Here is an 18,394-nt window from a genome sequence, read left to right on the forward strand (position 1 = left end):
ACAACAAATGTCTCAAAGAATGACAAATATATTGACGTGGGAGAGTAGAAGATCTTCACAGCAATGGCAGTTTATATTGTTGAGTGACAGAGCGGATAAACGGCGAGGGTGGAAGGGAGATGTCATGCTATCTCGACTCCTAGATATTGAGGGCAGTATGATCAGCAATATTTACGTCGGGGAGATTTCATAACCAGAGGTTCTTTCCCTCCTTCGGTTCATTCCAATGACAGGTTATTTGCGTTGAAATATGTGCAATTGATGTTCTGCTCTTCTGGTCTGATATGACACTCACCATCAAATATTTCCGAAACAAGCTTCTTCGACAACTTGTTTCCCAGCAAACACAGCGGAAGAATTCTCGCCTTGAGGACAATCTAAGAGAAGATTTACGTGGATAACTAAAGAAGCATTCCATAATTTCACATCAGGAAGTTTACACGCTCTGGTAACACCACATGAGGCATTCACACCATACTGAACTCTCAAAGACAGGTCTTAATTACAGTTCTGTGATCACAGCACAAGTTTGGATTTTTAAAATTTGTGTCAGATGATTTCCCAAAATACGTGTCCTAGAAACAATTTGCAATGAAGATTCTGAATATTACTTAAATGTTGTTCTATCACATAAGGATTTTTCACTAAAGATCTCATATTTTCTAGACCTGAATAACTGAAGCTCGAATATTAAAATAAATTTACAGTCAATGTCTGTATATTTATAATTATTGTTCTAGTTTTTAGGCATATATTAATAATTGTCACAATTCTCTTAGCAATTGTAAGTAGGCTGTTTAGGTTTTCTTATTGGTAACGCCACGTAGCGCTCTGTATGAAAATCACTGGCTGTGCTGTGTGCAGTCTGTGGCTAGTGTGCATTATTGTCTGCCATTGTAGTGTTGGGTAGCTGGATGTGAACAGCGCGTAGCGTTGCGCGGTTGGAGGTGAGCCGCCAGCAGTGGAGGATGTGGGGAGAGAAATGGCAGAGTTTTGAAATTTGTAAGAATGGATGTCATGAACTGCTATATATATTATGACTTTTGAACACTATTAAGGTAAATACATTGTTTGTTCTCTATCAAATACTTTCATTTGCTAACTATGCCTATCAGTAGTTAGTGCCTTCAGTAGTTTGAATCTTTCATTTAGCTGGCAGTAGTGGCGCTCGCTGTATTGCAGTAGTTCGAGTAACGAAGATTTTTGTGAGGTAAGTGATTTGTGAAACGTATAGGTTAATGTTAGTCAGGGACATTCTTTTGTAGGGATTTTTGAAAGTCAGATTGCGTTGCGCTAAAAAATATTGTGTGTCAGCTTAAGCACAGTCATGTACAATTTTTCTAAGGAGACGTTTCACAATGTTATGAGTACTCTGTTACGTTCAATCTCCGAAAATTTTTTTTTATCCCTCGCATAGCCTTCGTCTTTACTGCCCTTCTGCAACATTCAACACTAGTCGGCCATCATACTTTTACTCTATCTTCTAGGTACCTTTTCTCTAATTCCTTAATATCCTGGTGGAAGCGTTCTTCTTGCGCTTCAATATAACGTCCCTGGTTTTCAAGGAAGTAGTTAGTATGTCAGAAGTGGACTTGGCAGTCATGTTAAAGCCCAACGTTTGAAATTTTCTAACATGGTTTCGACAGTGTTATTGTAATTTGGATGTTTTTTATTCCCTTGAAAGTTTTGCGTAACAAACCTGAAAGCAGTCCACGCATATTTTTCTCTAACAGTTATTGTTTCCTTAAATTCGTGATATTTCATCAATTTCTGAATTTGAGGACCAACAAAAAATTCCAGTTTTTAATTCTTATTGAACGAGGAAGGAAGATTTAATAGAAAGGTACTTAGGGCGAGACAGAACATACAAACTGCCTCACCAACCACAATTTGGTATGCAGTGGCGGAAATAAAAGTTTTTTTTTGTGATCTACAAGTGGTTTATGTAAGATGTTTTTAATCCCAGGCACGAAATGTCTTCGAGTTGGCCAAACTTTTAAAATCCGATGCTTTTGCATTTCCGAGCTAATCACTCTCATAGAAAGCAGGGCATTTTCTTGTACTCAGCTTGCTGCCCTAACAATCTTCTTATAACTAAAAATCAAACAAACTTTATTGCCTCATGGAAAAACTGCACGCTATCCAAAAAAAACTAGAACAGTTTTGGAATTGGCACGAAATAATTAAGAATAAATATTCACATTCGGCCATATGAAGGCGTGGTTTCTCTTCTTTCGGACATGTCCGGAAGAACAGATACCACATAGAAGCCACTGCTGTGATACATATTATGTAAATTGAAGGAGGAGGAGGGGGGAGGGGAGAAAGGAAAGGAAATGGAAGGAACTAATGATAGCAGCTGCATCAGAACTTTGTGCGGATATGTAGCCCTGGGTGGGCATGTGGGTCGCCCTGGGAGAGCGCCGAGATAGTCGGCGCATTTGCGATAAACACTGTCCGGGTGGCGCAGTGGTTAACGCAAGTGCCTAGTTAGTGGGAGGTCCCGTGTTCGAGTCCCAGTCTGGCAACCATTTTCACTCGTTACCGCTGATTCCGCACAAAGTCGCTACGCAGTTGATGTTATTACTTCCTTCTCTTCTCTTTTCCTTTCCTTTCTCCCCCTCCCCCTTCAATTTACATTATTTTCAACCAAATGATGTCATGCACACTGATGTAATAATTTGTGCAATGTCATGTATTTATTGTGGTGTATAAACGATGTGATCAAAAAAATCCGGACACCCCCAAAAACATACGTTTTTCATATTAGGTGCATTGTGCTACCACCCACTGCCAGGTACTCCATATCAGCGACCTAAGTAATCATTAGACATCGTGAAAGAGGAGAATGGGGAGCTCCGCGGAACTCACGGACTTCGAACGTGGTGAGGTGATTGGGTGTCACTTGTGTCATGCGTCTGTACGCGGCATTTCCACACTCCTAAACATCCACAACATCGGACGAGTGAACAGTGGAAAAACGTTGTGTGGAGTGAGGAATCACGGTACACAATGTGACAATCCGATGGGAGGGTGTGGGTATGGTGGATGCCCTGTGAACGTTATCTGCTAGCGTCTGTAGTGCCAATATTAAATTTTGGAGGCGGTGGTGTTACGGTGTGGTCGTGTTTTTCATGGAGGGGGCTTGCACTACTGGTTGTTTTGCGTGACACTATCACAGCACAGGCCTACACTGATGTTTTAAGCTCCTTCTTGCTTCTCACTGTTGAAGAGCAGTTCGGGGATAGCGATTGCATCTTTCAACACGATCGAGCATCTGTTCATAATTCACGGCCTGTGGCGGAGTGGTTACACGACAATAACATCCCTGTAATGGACTAGCCTGCACAGAGTCCTGACCTGAATCCTGAAGAGCACCTTCAGGATGTTTTGAAACGCCGACTTCGAGCCAGGTCTCACCGACCGACATCCATACCATCCCTCGGTGCAGTACTCCGTGAAGAATGGGCTGCCATTCCCCAAGAAACCTTCCAGCATCTGATTGAACGTATGCCTGCGGGAGAGGAAGCTGTCATGGAGGGTAAGGGTGGGCCACACCATATTGAATTCAAGCATTTCCGATGGAGGGCGCCGCGAACTTTAAGTCGTTTTCAGCCAGGTGTCCGCATACTTATCACATAGTGTAACGTTGTCTTGCCTAGTGAAGTGAAATATCAATATTCGAAGCGGAACAGCAAGTGACGTTTGATTGCACACTGGATGTGTTCAGCCAGTTCTGTTCCTGTGCGTCTGTTCTAGAAGACGAGAGCGTGCCTTAACACAAACGGGTCATCTTGTTTCAAAATATTGTATTTTTTGTTGTATCTAACATACAATGATGATCTTTAATGAAAAAGTTGGCCGAAGTGGCCGAGCGGTTCTAGGCGCTACAGTCCGGAACCGCGCGACCGCAACGGTCGCAGGTTCGAATCCTGCCTCGGGCATGGATGTGTGTGATGTCCTTAGGTTAGTTAGGTTTAAGTAGTTCTAAGTTCTAGGGGACTGATGACCTCAGCAGTTAAGTCCCATAGTTCTCAGAGCCATTTGAACCAGCCATTTAACGAAAAAAATGGACGCTGGAGGAGTTCTCATCTTACACAGTGCAGATTATTATCAGCGTGCGCCTACTGATGGCGGCTGGAAGTGACCGTCGATTATTTGGGCTACGAACGAAACTGTTCTTACGCTGTCTACCATTTCATTACACCAGACTGATCGCGTACCACTTCTCTGTAATATGTTTCTTCATTATTTGCGTGCACCTAGTTCCTGTAGACGCCAAGAGAAGGGGGTGACCCAACTGGGACTGTGGAGTAACAGGTCTATCCTACTCTAACGGCAGATGGGAGACAGCAGCTGCAGGACAGTTCTGTCGACGGAACATTGCGTGGGAAGGAATATTTCAGCTTCAGCTTCCTGAATAGGACGTAGGCCCTAAACTCGCGGATTAGTTTTATATGACAGTTCCACTTTAATTAGCTCTGATATTTAATGGCTGTGATTATTTCCACTGGTTGCTGGGCAATCGAGTAATCAAATAATGGTGGTTTCTTCCGTTTATTTATGCGCAATGAATATGCTTAATAATTTGTATAATTGTATATGTTCAGGGGCAACTGCTAATGCTTTCACCAAGCTTCGATCCTCTACAGGTCTTCGTGCATTTCGCTACACAGTTTCCTAGCATTACGATAACAGTATCATTCGTGAACATCGTGCAGCTTCCGGCATACATCGTGAACAGTAACAGCGCTATAACACTCCTTTGTGCTATGTTCGAAGTTACTTTTACGCTTGAAGATTAATGTCCTTTAAGAATGACATGATGTGTTAAATCTGCTAGGAACTCTTCAGTTCAGTCACAAAGAGGGTCTGATATTTCCTGCGCTAGTATTTTTTCGTGTTCTGGAAGTCAAACTGGACGCCGATGTCTACTGCTTTCTCGGTCTCGTGAACGAACAGAACGAGCTGGGTTCAGATGATCGCTATTTGTCGGATCTATGTTGATCCCTATGAAAGAGACTTCCAGTCTCTAGAAAGATTAAAATACTAGTGGAAACGTGTTCCAAAATTATACAACAAATTTCTGCAATTTCGACATCAGCTAGGGCTAACTACTACCGGAGAATAACTCCAGCAAATCCTATTCTAATACCAAACCCAACATGGTTGGAAGATCGGATGCAGAGTACCCGAGATTACACAGGTGATTAGACCGTTCTCCGGGAACAATGACACAACAACAGTGTTATTGCGGAATATTCGCGGACACCGCGTAATTGTCTCCGCAACCAAGTGCTCTAAAGGAAGGAGTATGTAAGCCAAGAGTTACATTTAGTTAAGAACTGGAATAGATAAGGGCGTAACCTATCGCCTCAAGATGCATTTTCATAATTGATAAAATTTTCATTCTTTTATTATTATTATTATTGTTATTATTATTATTATTATTATTATTATTGCTATTATTATTTTTACTTGTCACACATGACCTATATACACGCACCAAAAAAAGTTTTGCACCATCCGGTTCCCAGAACTCTTGAAGATAGACGGTGACTGTGGATATTGTATCACAGACACAGTCGTTTTGACTGTTCATAGATGTGACTAAACCCGCCAAAAGATGTATACAACCATGCCTGAGCAGCGCCTATTACACGGAGTGGGTCCGACAGCCGATCAGTTTCTAGTCATTCCACGAGGAAGGAGGTACACGGTTCGTGTTGTCTGTAGTTTAACCATACCTAGACGGTCAATACTGCGGTTCAATGGCGTCCGCATTGTTAATTTCTGCCAGGAAGGGCTCTCAACAAGGGAACTGTCCAGGCGTCTCGGAGTGAACCAAAGCGATGTTGTTCGGAAATGGAGGAGGTACAGAGAGGCAGGAACTGTCGATGCCATGCCTCGCTCAGGCCGACCCAGGACTACTACTGTCGTGGATGACCGCTACCTACGGATTATGGTTCAGAGGAACCCTGACAGCAACGCCACCATGTTGAATAATGCTTTTCGAGCAGCCACAGGACGTCGTGTTACGACTGAAACTGTACACAATAGGCTGTAATGTGCGCAACTTCACTTCCGACGTCCATGGTGAAGTCCATCTTTGCAACTACGACACTGTGCAGCCTGGTACAGATGGGCCCAACAACATGCCTAATGGACCGCTCAGGATTGGCATCACGTTCTCTTCACCGTTCAGTGTGGCATATGCCTGCTACCAGACAATCGTCAGAGACGTGTTTGGAAGCAACCCGGTCAGGTTGAACGCCTTAGACACAATGTCCAGCGAGTGCAACAAGGTGGCATTTGGGGTGGCATTATGTGGGGTCGATGTACGCCGCTGGTGGTCGTGCAATTCGCTGTAACGGCTGTCCGGTACGTGAATGCCATGCTTCGACCGATAGTGCAATCATATCGGTAGCATATCGGCGGGGCGTTCGTCTTCATGGACGACAATTCGTACCCCGATCGTGCACATCTTGTGAATGACCTCCTTCAGGATAACGATATCGCTTGACCAGAGTGGCCAGCATGTTCTCCAGATATGAAACCTATGAAACATGCCTGGGATAGATTGAAAAAGGCTGTTTATGGACGACGTGACCCACCAACCGCACTGAGGGATCTACGCCGAATCGCCGTTGAGGAGTGGACAATCTGGACCAACAGTACATTGATGAACTTGTGGGTAGTATGCCACGACGAATACAGGCACGAACCAATGCAAGAGGACGTGCTACTGGGTGCTGTAAGTACCGGTGTGTACAACAATCTGGACCAACACCTCTGAAGGTCTCCCTGTATAATGGTACAACATGCAATATGTGGTTCTCATGAGCAATAAAAATGGCGGAAATGATGTTTATATTGATCTCTATTCCAATTTTCTGTACACGTTCCGGAACTCTCGGAACCGAGGTGATGCAATCTTTTATAACTGTGTATTTAAAATGACAATTATCGACTTGGCGAGAAATGCTTTTCCACATTCTGATGTGAATGCACGCCACACTGCAGTAACTAATAAATATTTGCACCTTACCAAGAAGAATTTCCTTAATCATCACTTCTGCAGTTCGACAATGACCGTTGCAGCCGCGCGGAGTGGCCGATCGGTTTGGGGCGCCATGTCATGGATTGTGCAGCTACTCCCGCCGGAGGTTCGAGTCCTCCCTCGGACATGGGTTTGTGTGTGTTGTTCTTAGCTTAAGTTAGTTTAAGCAGTGTGTAAGAGTAGGGACCGATGGCCTCAGCAGTTTGGTCCCTTAGCAATTCACACACATTTGAACATTTTGAACCGTTGCATTTTTGCAGTTCGGCAATGGATGTTGTTCCCACCAGCGTTACATCTATGTCTACATCTATACTCTGCAAGCCATCTTACGGTTTGTGGCGAAGAGTACTTTGCGTACCAGTGTCACTTTCCATTATCCTCTTCAGTGGCGAGTGTTTCGTGAAGAGAAGAACAACTGCTGCTAAGCTTCCGTGTGCGCTAGAATATCTCTAATTTCATGTTAATAATCGTTTAGAGAGGTATACGCAGGAGGAAGCAATATATTAGCTGGCGCTTCTAAGCACGTACGCTCTCGGAACTTTAACAGGGAACCACACAATGATGCAGAACACCTCTCTTGCAGTGTCTGTCCCTGAAGTAGGCTGAGCATCTGCTTACCGCTTTCGCACTTACTAAATGAATCTGTAAGGAAAAGTGCTACTCTTCTTTGAATTTTCTCTATTTCTTCTACCAATCCTGCCTGGTACGGATCCCAGACTGACAAGCAATATTCAAGCATAGGTCAAACGAACGTTTTGTAAGCTACTTCCTTTGTTGATTGACTAGGCGTCTGCCTACCGGTGATAAATTTTATGTGATCGTTACACTTTACATGACTCCGTAAGTATACTCCTACATATTTTATGTTAGTAAATGCTTCCAGTGATTGTTCTGCAACCGTGTAGTCATACAATATTTCTGTCTATGTGTTCGAAATGGGTAATGTCTTTTTTTTACTTTCATGGTCGATTGGTGCTCCCGGTACACAGCTTCCATACTCTTCAGGCTTCCTGCATTTCGTTACAATTTTCTAGCATTTCGGCATCTCTATATACAAAATTATCATCCGCGAAATTATCATGGAACTTCGGCGCTATCTGCTAGGTCATTTATATAGAGTGTCACAGCACAGAAGGAATGGTCAGTATTCAGGGATAACAGGAACCATCATTCGGAGGAAAAAAGTCTAGTAAACATTTGGTCTAAAGTTCATGCCATGAGAGCTGTGAACTCTTCTTGATCTTCGACACAGTAAAACAAATCTCTTTCGCTACTAGCTCTTTGCTGAGGTAGTATGGACCATAATTAGAAAAAGTTGTTTGGTAAACATGGGCTCTAAAATGTATACCTTACGAGTTATGAGCACGTGTTAAGAGGAAGAGATATGTTTCGCAACAGCGAGGATAAACAAGTACTCATTGCCGTTTAGTTATATTACTAAACTTTTTCACTATTTACTAAACTTTTATATTTACTAAACATTTTTGCTTTGAACTGGTCGTTCCTGGCGTATCCCTAAATACTTGCCCTTTCTCCTGGGACACAACATCCACACATATTATATAAATTGATGTACATTCGATGACAGAATTTGCGAGACCCCCTTATCGTTATGCTGAACTGCACAACTTTACTGTCTTAACTCAGCATAACATCCAAGGAGACGACGTACTACCCACCCGTATATTGTGAAAAGTAATGGTTCTGTAACACTGCCTTGGGGCACGCCCGTAGTTACTTTTACGTCTGAAGACTTCACTTCGTCGAGAATGATTTTCTATTTGATAGAAACTTTGCCGTTCAGTCACACAGTTAGTCTGATATTCCGTACGACCGTATTTTGTTCATTAGGCGGCAGTGCGGAACTGTGTCAAACGCCCTCTGGAAGTCAGTGAGCACGACATACATCTGCACCTCTGTATCTACTAATGTTAATGACCTTGTCGTCGTCGTCTGTACGGTGATCCCTGATCTAGTTTTCTTTCACTTCTGCCTCCTAGTGTGTTAAAATAAAGGTTAGATAGTGTAATCAGTACAGAAGTCAAAACTTATCATTAAATTATTGAGATCACGCAAGAAACGTGACCCAGAAAATATTACAGGTTGTAGCTTTGCAACAGATTCTGTCGGCTTTGTGAGTATTAAAAGATAAGAAATAAAGCAATGTCGTTCGACATGTAGCTACACAGGACGTAAATCTTCTAAGAAATCGAAGAAGACCTCTTATCGCCGCGTGAAGTGGCCGCGCGGTTTAGGGCGCCATGTCACGGATTGCACGGCACCTCATGCCCGAGGTTTGAGTCCTCCCTCGGGCATGGGTGTGTGTGCTGTTCTTAGCATAAGTTACTTTAAGTAGTGTTTATGTCCAGGGACCGATGACCTCAGCAGTTTGGTCCCTTAGGAATTCACACAAATTTGAACTTCTTATCAAAACAATAATGCATTTTAAAAATAGGAATAAAAGAAGAGAAACAGAAAAAAGATAACGCACTGTCAACTAATTAGCTGAGATAAGAAAAAGAACATGATGGGACTGACAGTTAAGAACGATTTGCCACGGTGTTTGTCCAAAACTGGATATACTGACCATACGAGGTGCAACAATAAAGTAATGAGACTGATTTTCTTTGCAAGATGTGGCAACCCTGCAGGCTTGTGTACGCACAATATCTTTGACCTTGGTCTATAAGCTGCTTCTAGTCCAAGCGGCACATCGATGTAACTGCTTAGTCGTGAGTTGTGCTGTAATACGTTAACACGTGTTTGTGTCTCTCGTCACGCAAATGGAACCGCATAATATTGCGCAACGGTATGCCATTTCTTTTTGCGTTAAATTGGGTGAAAACACGACGACAACTTACGGTAAGCTTCAGAATGCTTTTGGAGAGGAGGTAATGTCAAGAGCTCAAGTTTTTCGTTGGCATAATATGTTTAGTGAAGGCAGAACGAATGTTGCAGATGAAGACCGCAGTGGACGACCATGCATGCTTGTGTGCTTCTTTGATTCCAAGGGAATTGTTCATAAAGAGTGGGTGTTTCCTAGATAAACAGTTAGCCAATATTACTACAAAGAAATTTTAGAAAGACTTCGTAAAAGAATTCTTCATGTCCGTGCCAACATTGGTGATAATTGGATTCTGCATCACGATAATGCGCCATCAAAAATGGTTCTAATGGCTCTGAGCACTATGGGACTTAACTTCTGAGGTCATCAGTCCCCTAGAACTTAGAGCTACTTAAACCTAACTAACCTAAGGACATCGCACACATTCATGCCCGAGGCAGGATTCGAACCTGCAACAGTAGCGGTCGCGCGGTTCCAGACTGAAGCGCCTAGAACCGCTCGGCCACACCGGCCGGCTAATGCGCCATCCCATACTGCTCTGTCAGTACAGCAATTTTTTTACCTCAAAACAAATTTCAGTGCTACCACAGCCACCTTATTCACCGGATATCACTTCGTGCGACTTTTTTCTGTTTCCAAGAGTCAAAACGGCGGTCAAGAGACATCATTTTCAAACACCACAAGATGTCCAAAAAGCTGTGACGAGGGTCTTGGAGGATATTATAGAAGATGAGTTCCATAAATGTTACCATCAATGACAGAAGCGCTGGAAAAAATGTGTGCAGTCAGAAGGGAACTGCTTTGAAGGAGACAACACTAAACCTGACTAAAACGGTAAGCAACATTTCTTTTCACAATAGTCTCATTACTTTATTGTCGCACCTCGTATATCACAGCTACAATTATAACTTACTTACAGGACAAATAATTCATGGAAGAGAAACATAGCTGATGTAATACACGAATCATTACCGAAATTTTGAAAAGCAATAATTTTTATCATCACTTCTTGCGGTTCAGCATCTGTTTACTCTCATTACCACTAAGATTTGTGTTCAATGTCGGAATGGGAACGAGATGTTAACGGGATGATAGGGTTTAGTTTCTCTTCTACTTTAATATCAATGGAGAAGTTTGTAAATGAATGAGGAATGAAGCCACCCTCTCCTATTTAGGAAATTAGCACATTTTTCTCACATGATTCAGCGAAATCACGAAAATCCTGAAGGCAGAGCAGGTATACCAACCATGATTATTAATAACTATGGGGCACTTCGATCAGTAGAAGATGATAGTTGCAAATATTTTTGATTTGGGAATGCCAGTCATATCTAAAGTCAAGAGAATTATGATAAAACAGAAACCATACTATCCCGACGTTCCTTGATAATACTGACCATCTGTTTCTCTTTGATAGCGATGCTACAAACGTTAATTTAGCTGGTCTTGTTTTTTAAAAATTTTAACGACTTACGAAGTGACAGATTTGGATTAGCACTGACAGCCTTAAAGATCCAGACTCGTTACACGAGTAATGGGTGAAAACGACAGTGCTGACTTGTTTCCTCTTACCCTTATGATGACAAAAATTAGCACATACGTTTCCAACGCTTTACTTGTGTAACGAGCTTTGAAGACAGCTGCTGAAGAGACAAAACACTTAATTTCGAAAGCAACTGTAAATGAATTTGATATTATGAAAGTACTGGTTAATGGATGATTTCTGGAAAAAAATGAGCAAAAAAAATTATATCTGGCTTCAGTTTTTGTTTGGGTATTACAAAGAATTAACTAAAATTTTCAAAATATCTTTTTGTGTACTTGTTTCTCATTTGCAAGTTTATCGATTCATTCGTAGAGTTTTATCTATCGTCACTTGAGCAGCTGAAAATTATGATGTGTGTTTAGACTAGACATGTTCTGTTTTCTTTTTGCAAAAGCATCATCATGGCCTGAGGGTATAAGGGGAAGTAAAACGAAAACAAGACTGATGGGAAAAAAGTATTCGCCATATATGTTAATACATTTATCCCACAGTGAGACAAGACGGTCAATGAGCTTTTGCGGTTGTTTATGGAACCATGGTTCTTTCCAGGCGTGCAGCACTTCATCCGAAGCAAATAGACGACCACGAATGTCTTTTTTCAATCCACTAAAAATATGAAAATGGCATGTAGAGAGATCGAGACTATGTGGAGGATATGTAAGGTCTTCCCAGCGAAATTTCTGCAGCGTAGTCGAAACAACATCGGCAACATGCGGGCCCCTTTTTTCTTTGACTGCCCCTTACACAGGACGATTCCGTGATGATGTTACAAACTTTCAGGGATGGTGGACATATTCTATAGCATACACTCATTACATTTTTCAGTTAGCTTAGCTTTTAATACGAAGAAACACACTGCCACAACAAAAAGGAACACTGTTAAATCGATGGAAATAGGAACATGTTAGCTAATATGTTAGAGCTTCTGGAGGAAACAGCAGAAATTGTAACAATACTATTACGCCCCTGAAATATGATGCCGATCTCGTGTAGCATATTTACGTACGCGAAAACATAAAAAGCGTGTAAGTAGTAAGAAATAACAATTCTCACAAAACGTATTAACAATACAAGGAAAGTGCCACTGCCAAAACGCAATTACATCGAACAAAAATATGTTAAATATGGAGACAAAAAGTAGAAATGTAGTGAAATCATGACTACAGCCACACAGCCCCTCTTCCCCCTCCCCCCCCCCCTCCCAATTCGGCGACACAGTGGTTACGGTACTGGACTGTCATTCTAAAGGATCAGTGTTCAGCTCCTCTTCTGATCATCAGATTTAAGTTTTACGTGATTTACCTAAGTCACTTTGACAAATATCGGGATGGTTCCTTTAGAAAGAACAAGGCCTAACTTGTGCTCCATCTCTAATGACATCACGTAGACGGGACATTAAAAACTATTCATCGTCCTTTCTCATCCTCTGTACAACACCTCAGCACATGACTGCCATCAAAGAGTGCACAGTAGAATCTGTAACGAACTTATAGCGGTAATCAAAAGATAAGCGAATATACTGCCATACCAGCCAATGTCTGGCTACTTTCGTGGTATAGCGCGACGAAGAGAAAAGTATGACTGCGAGGACCATGTCGTATTTTGAAACCAAACGCAGTGAAAAATGTCCAGCGTCCTTTGGTCCCTTGTTATTTTGTATTCCTTCGCCGGAGAGAAGATTCATACAAAGTCTAAGCATCTCTTGTAACCGTTTTCTGAGTCATACAAAGTCTGAGCATTTGTACATAACATCCCTACTTTAAGTTGCTTAGATTATGAGAGCAGCTTCATATACGAGGGTTGGAACTTTAATAGTGACAAAATAGATACGTGTTTCAAAGTTTTACTGACCTTCAAAATAGTCACCAGCATTATGAATAACTTGTTGCCACCGCGATGTGGAAGTCGTAGGATACTCATAGCAGTGCCAGTTGTGTTGACAGTTCGAGCGGCGCCATCTATTGCCCGAAGAATTTGTAGCAGTTCTGAAGCGAATGCCGTGAAGTGTTTCCTTCAGTTTAGAAATCAAGTTGAACTTACAAGGGCTTAAGTCAGCGGAGTGCAGTAGGTGGTATAGCACTTAGCAGCCCCATCAGTCAAACAAATCAGTAACAGCTTGCACTGTACGTGCTTGAACATTGTCCTGCAAAATGATGGTCAGTGTCATCACTTCTGCTCTATGTTGTTCATTTTTGGAACACTACCTACGACCAGCTTAGGGACAGAAGTGATGACACTTACTGCAGACAATGACCATCATTTTGGAGGACAATGATCAAGCACGTACAGTGCAAGCTGTTTGACTGATGGGGCTGCTACGTGCTATACCACGTACTTCACCTCCCTGACTTAAGCCCTCGTGAGTTCAAGTCGATTTCTAAACTGAAGGAAACACTTCACGGCATTCGCTTCAGAACTGCTACAAATTCGTCGGGCAATAGACCGCGCTGGCCGGCCGGAGTGAGCGAGCGGTTCTATGCGCTACAGTCTGGAACCGCGCGACCGCTACGGTCGCAGGTTCGACTCCTGCCTCGGGCATGGATGTGTGTTATGTCCTTAGGTTAGTTAGGTTTAAGTAGTTCTAAGTTCTAGGGGACTGATGACCTTAGAAGTTGAGTCCCATAGTGCTCAGAGTCAATAGACCGCGCCGCTCGAACTGTCAACACAACTGGCACTGCTAAGAGTATCCTACGACTTCCACATCGCTGGCAACGGGTTGTGCACAATACTGGTGACTACTTTGAAGGTTAGTAAAACTTTGAAACACGTATCTATTTTGTACGAGCTGTAAATAAATAGTTGCCGCTATTGAAGTTTCAACCCTCGTATTTTCCTCTGAATCACAACATAGTAATGTGCTTTTAAAAACGTCAGTTAAATTGCCTAATACGTACACTGTAGGGAAAACTGCAGATAAGTGCAATACAGTGATGCTACGCTCTAGACGAAAGTTAATCGTTCATATACTAAAGGGCAAGGACGTTTCCAGTGCAAGTGTGACAGTAACGTACAAATCGTAAACCTTTACACGTATTAACTAAAAGCCAAGAGAATTGTTTTAAACTTAAAGATGGCAAAAAATGTGTGTAACGGAGTACACAAGATAATAATGGAAAATATTTTTACAAGTATATGGTAATTTGAAACCACTGATGATACTTTTACGGATAAAAATGAAAACGTGTCTGTCGTAGATGTGTATAGTAATTTTGACTTGAACAGAGATTAACTGTTTTAAAGAAATATTTTTTAAAAATGTAATTTTACTTTGATCACCTTGCTGTAAAGAATAATAGAAACTGAGTGGTCCATTAAGGAAAATAGGTTCTCTTCTACTCGATGCCGAGCTAGTACAAGAAACACAAGCATTAGATTTTTTTACATCACTACATTCAATAGGCATTAAACGTTTATGCGTGCGAAAACTGATCATTTAATGAAAGATTTCACAGAAGATTATATGACGTTAATTTGAAAATTGTCTTTCAATTGTCTCGTATAGGTAACTTACTTTCAGGATTGTGAGAACTGACATTATGTTAAAGGCACACAATTTGTCGAAGCGATATTACTACATAGTAAAAATCTAGAGAAGTGTCTTTGTTATGCAGAATAAAGGCAAGAGGATGTGAGATGTTAGGTGTTAATGACTTACTTCTCCGTCTCTTTGAGAGCGCCGTCGCTGGTGTTGCTGGCTTTGAGGCTCTTGAAGGCCTTGAGCCACTTATTCTTCATGCTGCCGGTGGAGGAGGAGGACATCTTTCTCTCGCGCATACCGTCGGAGGCGCTTTCCGCCTTCGAAGCAAACAGCTCTTTCTGTAAACAAAAGGAGCAATCCATTATGACTCACGAGAGGGATCGAGTTACCACTGTGGCACTAGATGAACATCATAGGAAGTCATAATGCGATTCTGCATGCTTCTGCGGCATCAGTTAACACAGGCGAGCAGTAGAATTCTGTAGTGGCCTTGCGTGTTCATCCTACGATCTGATTTTGTTCATTGTTTGCCATCGTTAACAGTGAACTCCAAATACCTTCTTGGTTTTCTTTATAGTTATATGTACGAACAGACTGAACAACATGGAGATACGTTACATCCCTGGCCCACACACTTCTCAATCACTGTCTCCCATACATGTACTTCGGCTATTGTAACTGCAGTCTGTTTTTTGTATAAGTTGTAATCAGCCTTTAGTTGCCTTTGTTTTATCCTTGACAACTTAAGTATTTCAAAGTGTGTATTCTAGTCAACATTGCAGAAATTTGGAGAAATAGTCAAAGTTCAGTGATAACAGATGAAAACGTGAAGTACTGTCAATAAAGTAATTCCGCCAGATGCACTAAGGTACAAAGAGTATCAGTTTAACAGAATGGATGGTGTCTTGAAAAGAGATTATAAGATAAACAACAACGAAATTAAAACAAGGGTAATGGAGGATAGTAATTTCTTCAGATCTAGGGCGTTTCTGCCTTATGTGGGTGCTCTTTCTTCAAAGATAGGCCGTATTCTTGAGAAACACTGTGTTAAGGTGATCTTCCGGCCCCCCATGAAGATTACGGCTTTACTCGGCTCTGTGAAGGACGATTTACTGCTTCGTAAGGCGGGTGTGTACCAGATTCCTTGCGGAAATTGTGAGCAGTCATACATAGGTCAAACAACACGCACCATTCATGAGAGGTGCGTGGAGCACCGAAGATACACACGCTTATTACAACCAGACAAGTCAGCTGTGGCCGAACATTGTATTAATACGGGTCATTCCATGAATTACAGTGATGTGAAGATTTTAACATCAACCTCTTCTTTTTGGGAATCTGTATTCAAGGAAGCCATAGAAATTCGATTAGCCAACAACTTAATAAACAGAGACAATGGTTTCAATTTGGACAAAGCATGGAATCCGGCTCTTGGAGTAATTAAATTGCAGAGAAGTCGTCACCGAGTCACCGCCGCCGATCAAACATCGATAAGCATATCGAATGTCCGTACGCCTTCGCCACAGGCGGCGCAGCATCCGTGACCCGCATGCGCAGTACCGCCGCGGTGGAGCATATAAGGCCGCGCTTGGCACCTTGTCGTCAGTCTTGGAACTCGCTCTGAAGATGGCCGGACGATACACGGCCGAAATTTCAGTAGAAGAAATTTTATTTGCGCAGCTGCATGCCCGAAATTTAATGGATTAGTAATGGAGGATAGTCGAATTAAATCAGGTGTAGCTGAGGGAGTTAGCTTGGGAAATCATTTACTAACAGTGGTAGACGAGTTTTAGTATTTGGGCATAAAATATCCAATATATTACAAGGCATACTGTTGTTAAAATATTACTGCAGAGGTTTACATCTGAGTAATAACGCATTGCGTGAATCTGATAGGATCAGTATTGTTACATACATGTCAGGTCTTCTAAAATAAAGGCGAGTTCCGCTGTCATTATAGATGTTTTCGAGGTGAGCTTAGCCTGTCAATAGAACTGAATCATTTCGCCAAAGAACGCTCCACAGAGTATTTAGGAAGACGGTGGTTAAATACCACCCAGATTTAAGCTTTTCGTCATTATACAAAACATCGCGCTATTAGGTCTTTCACCTCTTGTAGAACTGTCATACCTAAATTAGAAAATCTGCACAAAGAGTATGAAGGTGACGTCTTTCCGCCGTAGGTGGACAAGTTTCTAATTATATTTGGTAAGAAGAGTATTTGTGGTGCGGGAGGGGGTGCGGGGGCGGAACTTGATATGTAAAATAGCCACTATACAAATTCGTAAGATTTAAATACAATAAATTAACTGAATCAGTATATGTATAAAAACATACACAGAAATAGAACTAATATGTGAGGAGAGCAGAGATGAGACATGTTAGGAACGAGCAGCTCAAATGTGACCGAATGAACATCGGCAGTAAGCTCGCTCCGTAAATGGCATAGGGCACTTGTTGGAAGCGTCAGTTTACTCCTGGTTATTTTTAGTGTAAATAACACCAACTTGTAGTGTATGTGCGTAACTTTGTCACATAACCATACAGTGTGTCCCAAAACTTTAAAGGTATAATTAAAGAACCAATAGAGCATCCTTATCTGAGTATTTTCAGGTAAGAAATAAATGGTCTAAAATGCATATTTCAAATGGTACGCTCTCTTCAATGAGCGACAAGCGTGTAAACTGCTTATGTTTCATAGCAGACAGCTGCCTGTTGCAACGATGTTGCCGGCGCTACTTTAAGAAACGACTGATCGATTTAGCGCAGTAGTGAAACACTGGACTTTTATTTGGGAGGGATGCGGTTAAAAACCCCGTCAACATTTAAGTGACTTCTCTAAATTGGCTTGGTGTGACTATCGGGGTGGTTACTTTGAAATGACACGACCGTTTTGCTTCCTCAATTCTAAGTGGTGTTCCGTGCATAATGACCTCGTTGTTGGCGGAACGGTCAACTATAATCATCGTCCTTTCTTGAAAAGCAACGCGCAATCATGTTTGATTTATTCACGGTGGAGTTTTATAGTTCATCATTGGTTATCAGATGTGGAGCATTAGTCATTACAGGAACTCCCAGCCACCCATTTAATACATGGTCCAGCACGGTGTAGTACCCAGAAAGCCGATCGAACGTACAGATAAAAGTTCCGCAACAGACGTCATCCTAACTGGTAGAAATTTATCACTATGGATATAACTGTACAACAAACTGCGTATATTAAGCCAGTGAAAATTGCAATGCCTGGACTAACTTGAACTAGGCGGATGCGTTGAACAGTGAATCAATAACCACTATTAAGTTTGCAGACAGGTAGCGTACACGGCGCCATAGCAGCCCTTTCACTAATCTCACTGTTAAGCCGATTTTTACGTCAATCTCAGACACTGAATAGCTGCGAAACGTGAAAGAGTGTGCTGGCGTGTATCGGCGATCTCAGTATGGGAATGTATTGGTATACGACAG

At 42.0% G+C, this 18,394-nt stretch overlaps 1 protein-coding gene across 1 annotated transcript in view; it reads right to left on the bottom strand.

The window, feature by feature from the left end:
* Positions 1 to 18,394, bottom strand: part of LOC124722181 — a 997,523-nt gene that overhangs the window by 396,695 nt on the left and 582,434 nt on the right. The window contains exon 9 of the mRNA XM_047247381.1: positions 15,107 to 15,267. Coding sequence (XP_047103337.1) covers positions 15,107 to 15,267 — 161 coding nt within the window. The remainder of the gene's footprint in view (positions 1 to 15,106; positions 15,268 to 18,394) is intronic.

The sequence above is a fragment of the Schistocerca piceifrons genome, chromosome X (genome assembly GCF_021461385.2).
Source record: "Schistocerca piceifrons isolate TAMUIC-IGC-003096 chromosome X, iqSchPice1.1, whole genome shotgun sequence".
Lineage (NCBI taxonomy): Eukaryota > Metazoa > Arthropoda > Insecta > Orthoptera > Acrididae > Schistocerca > Schistocerca piceifrons.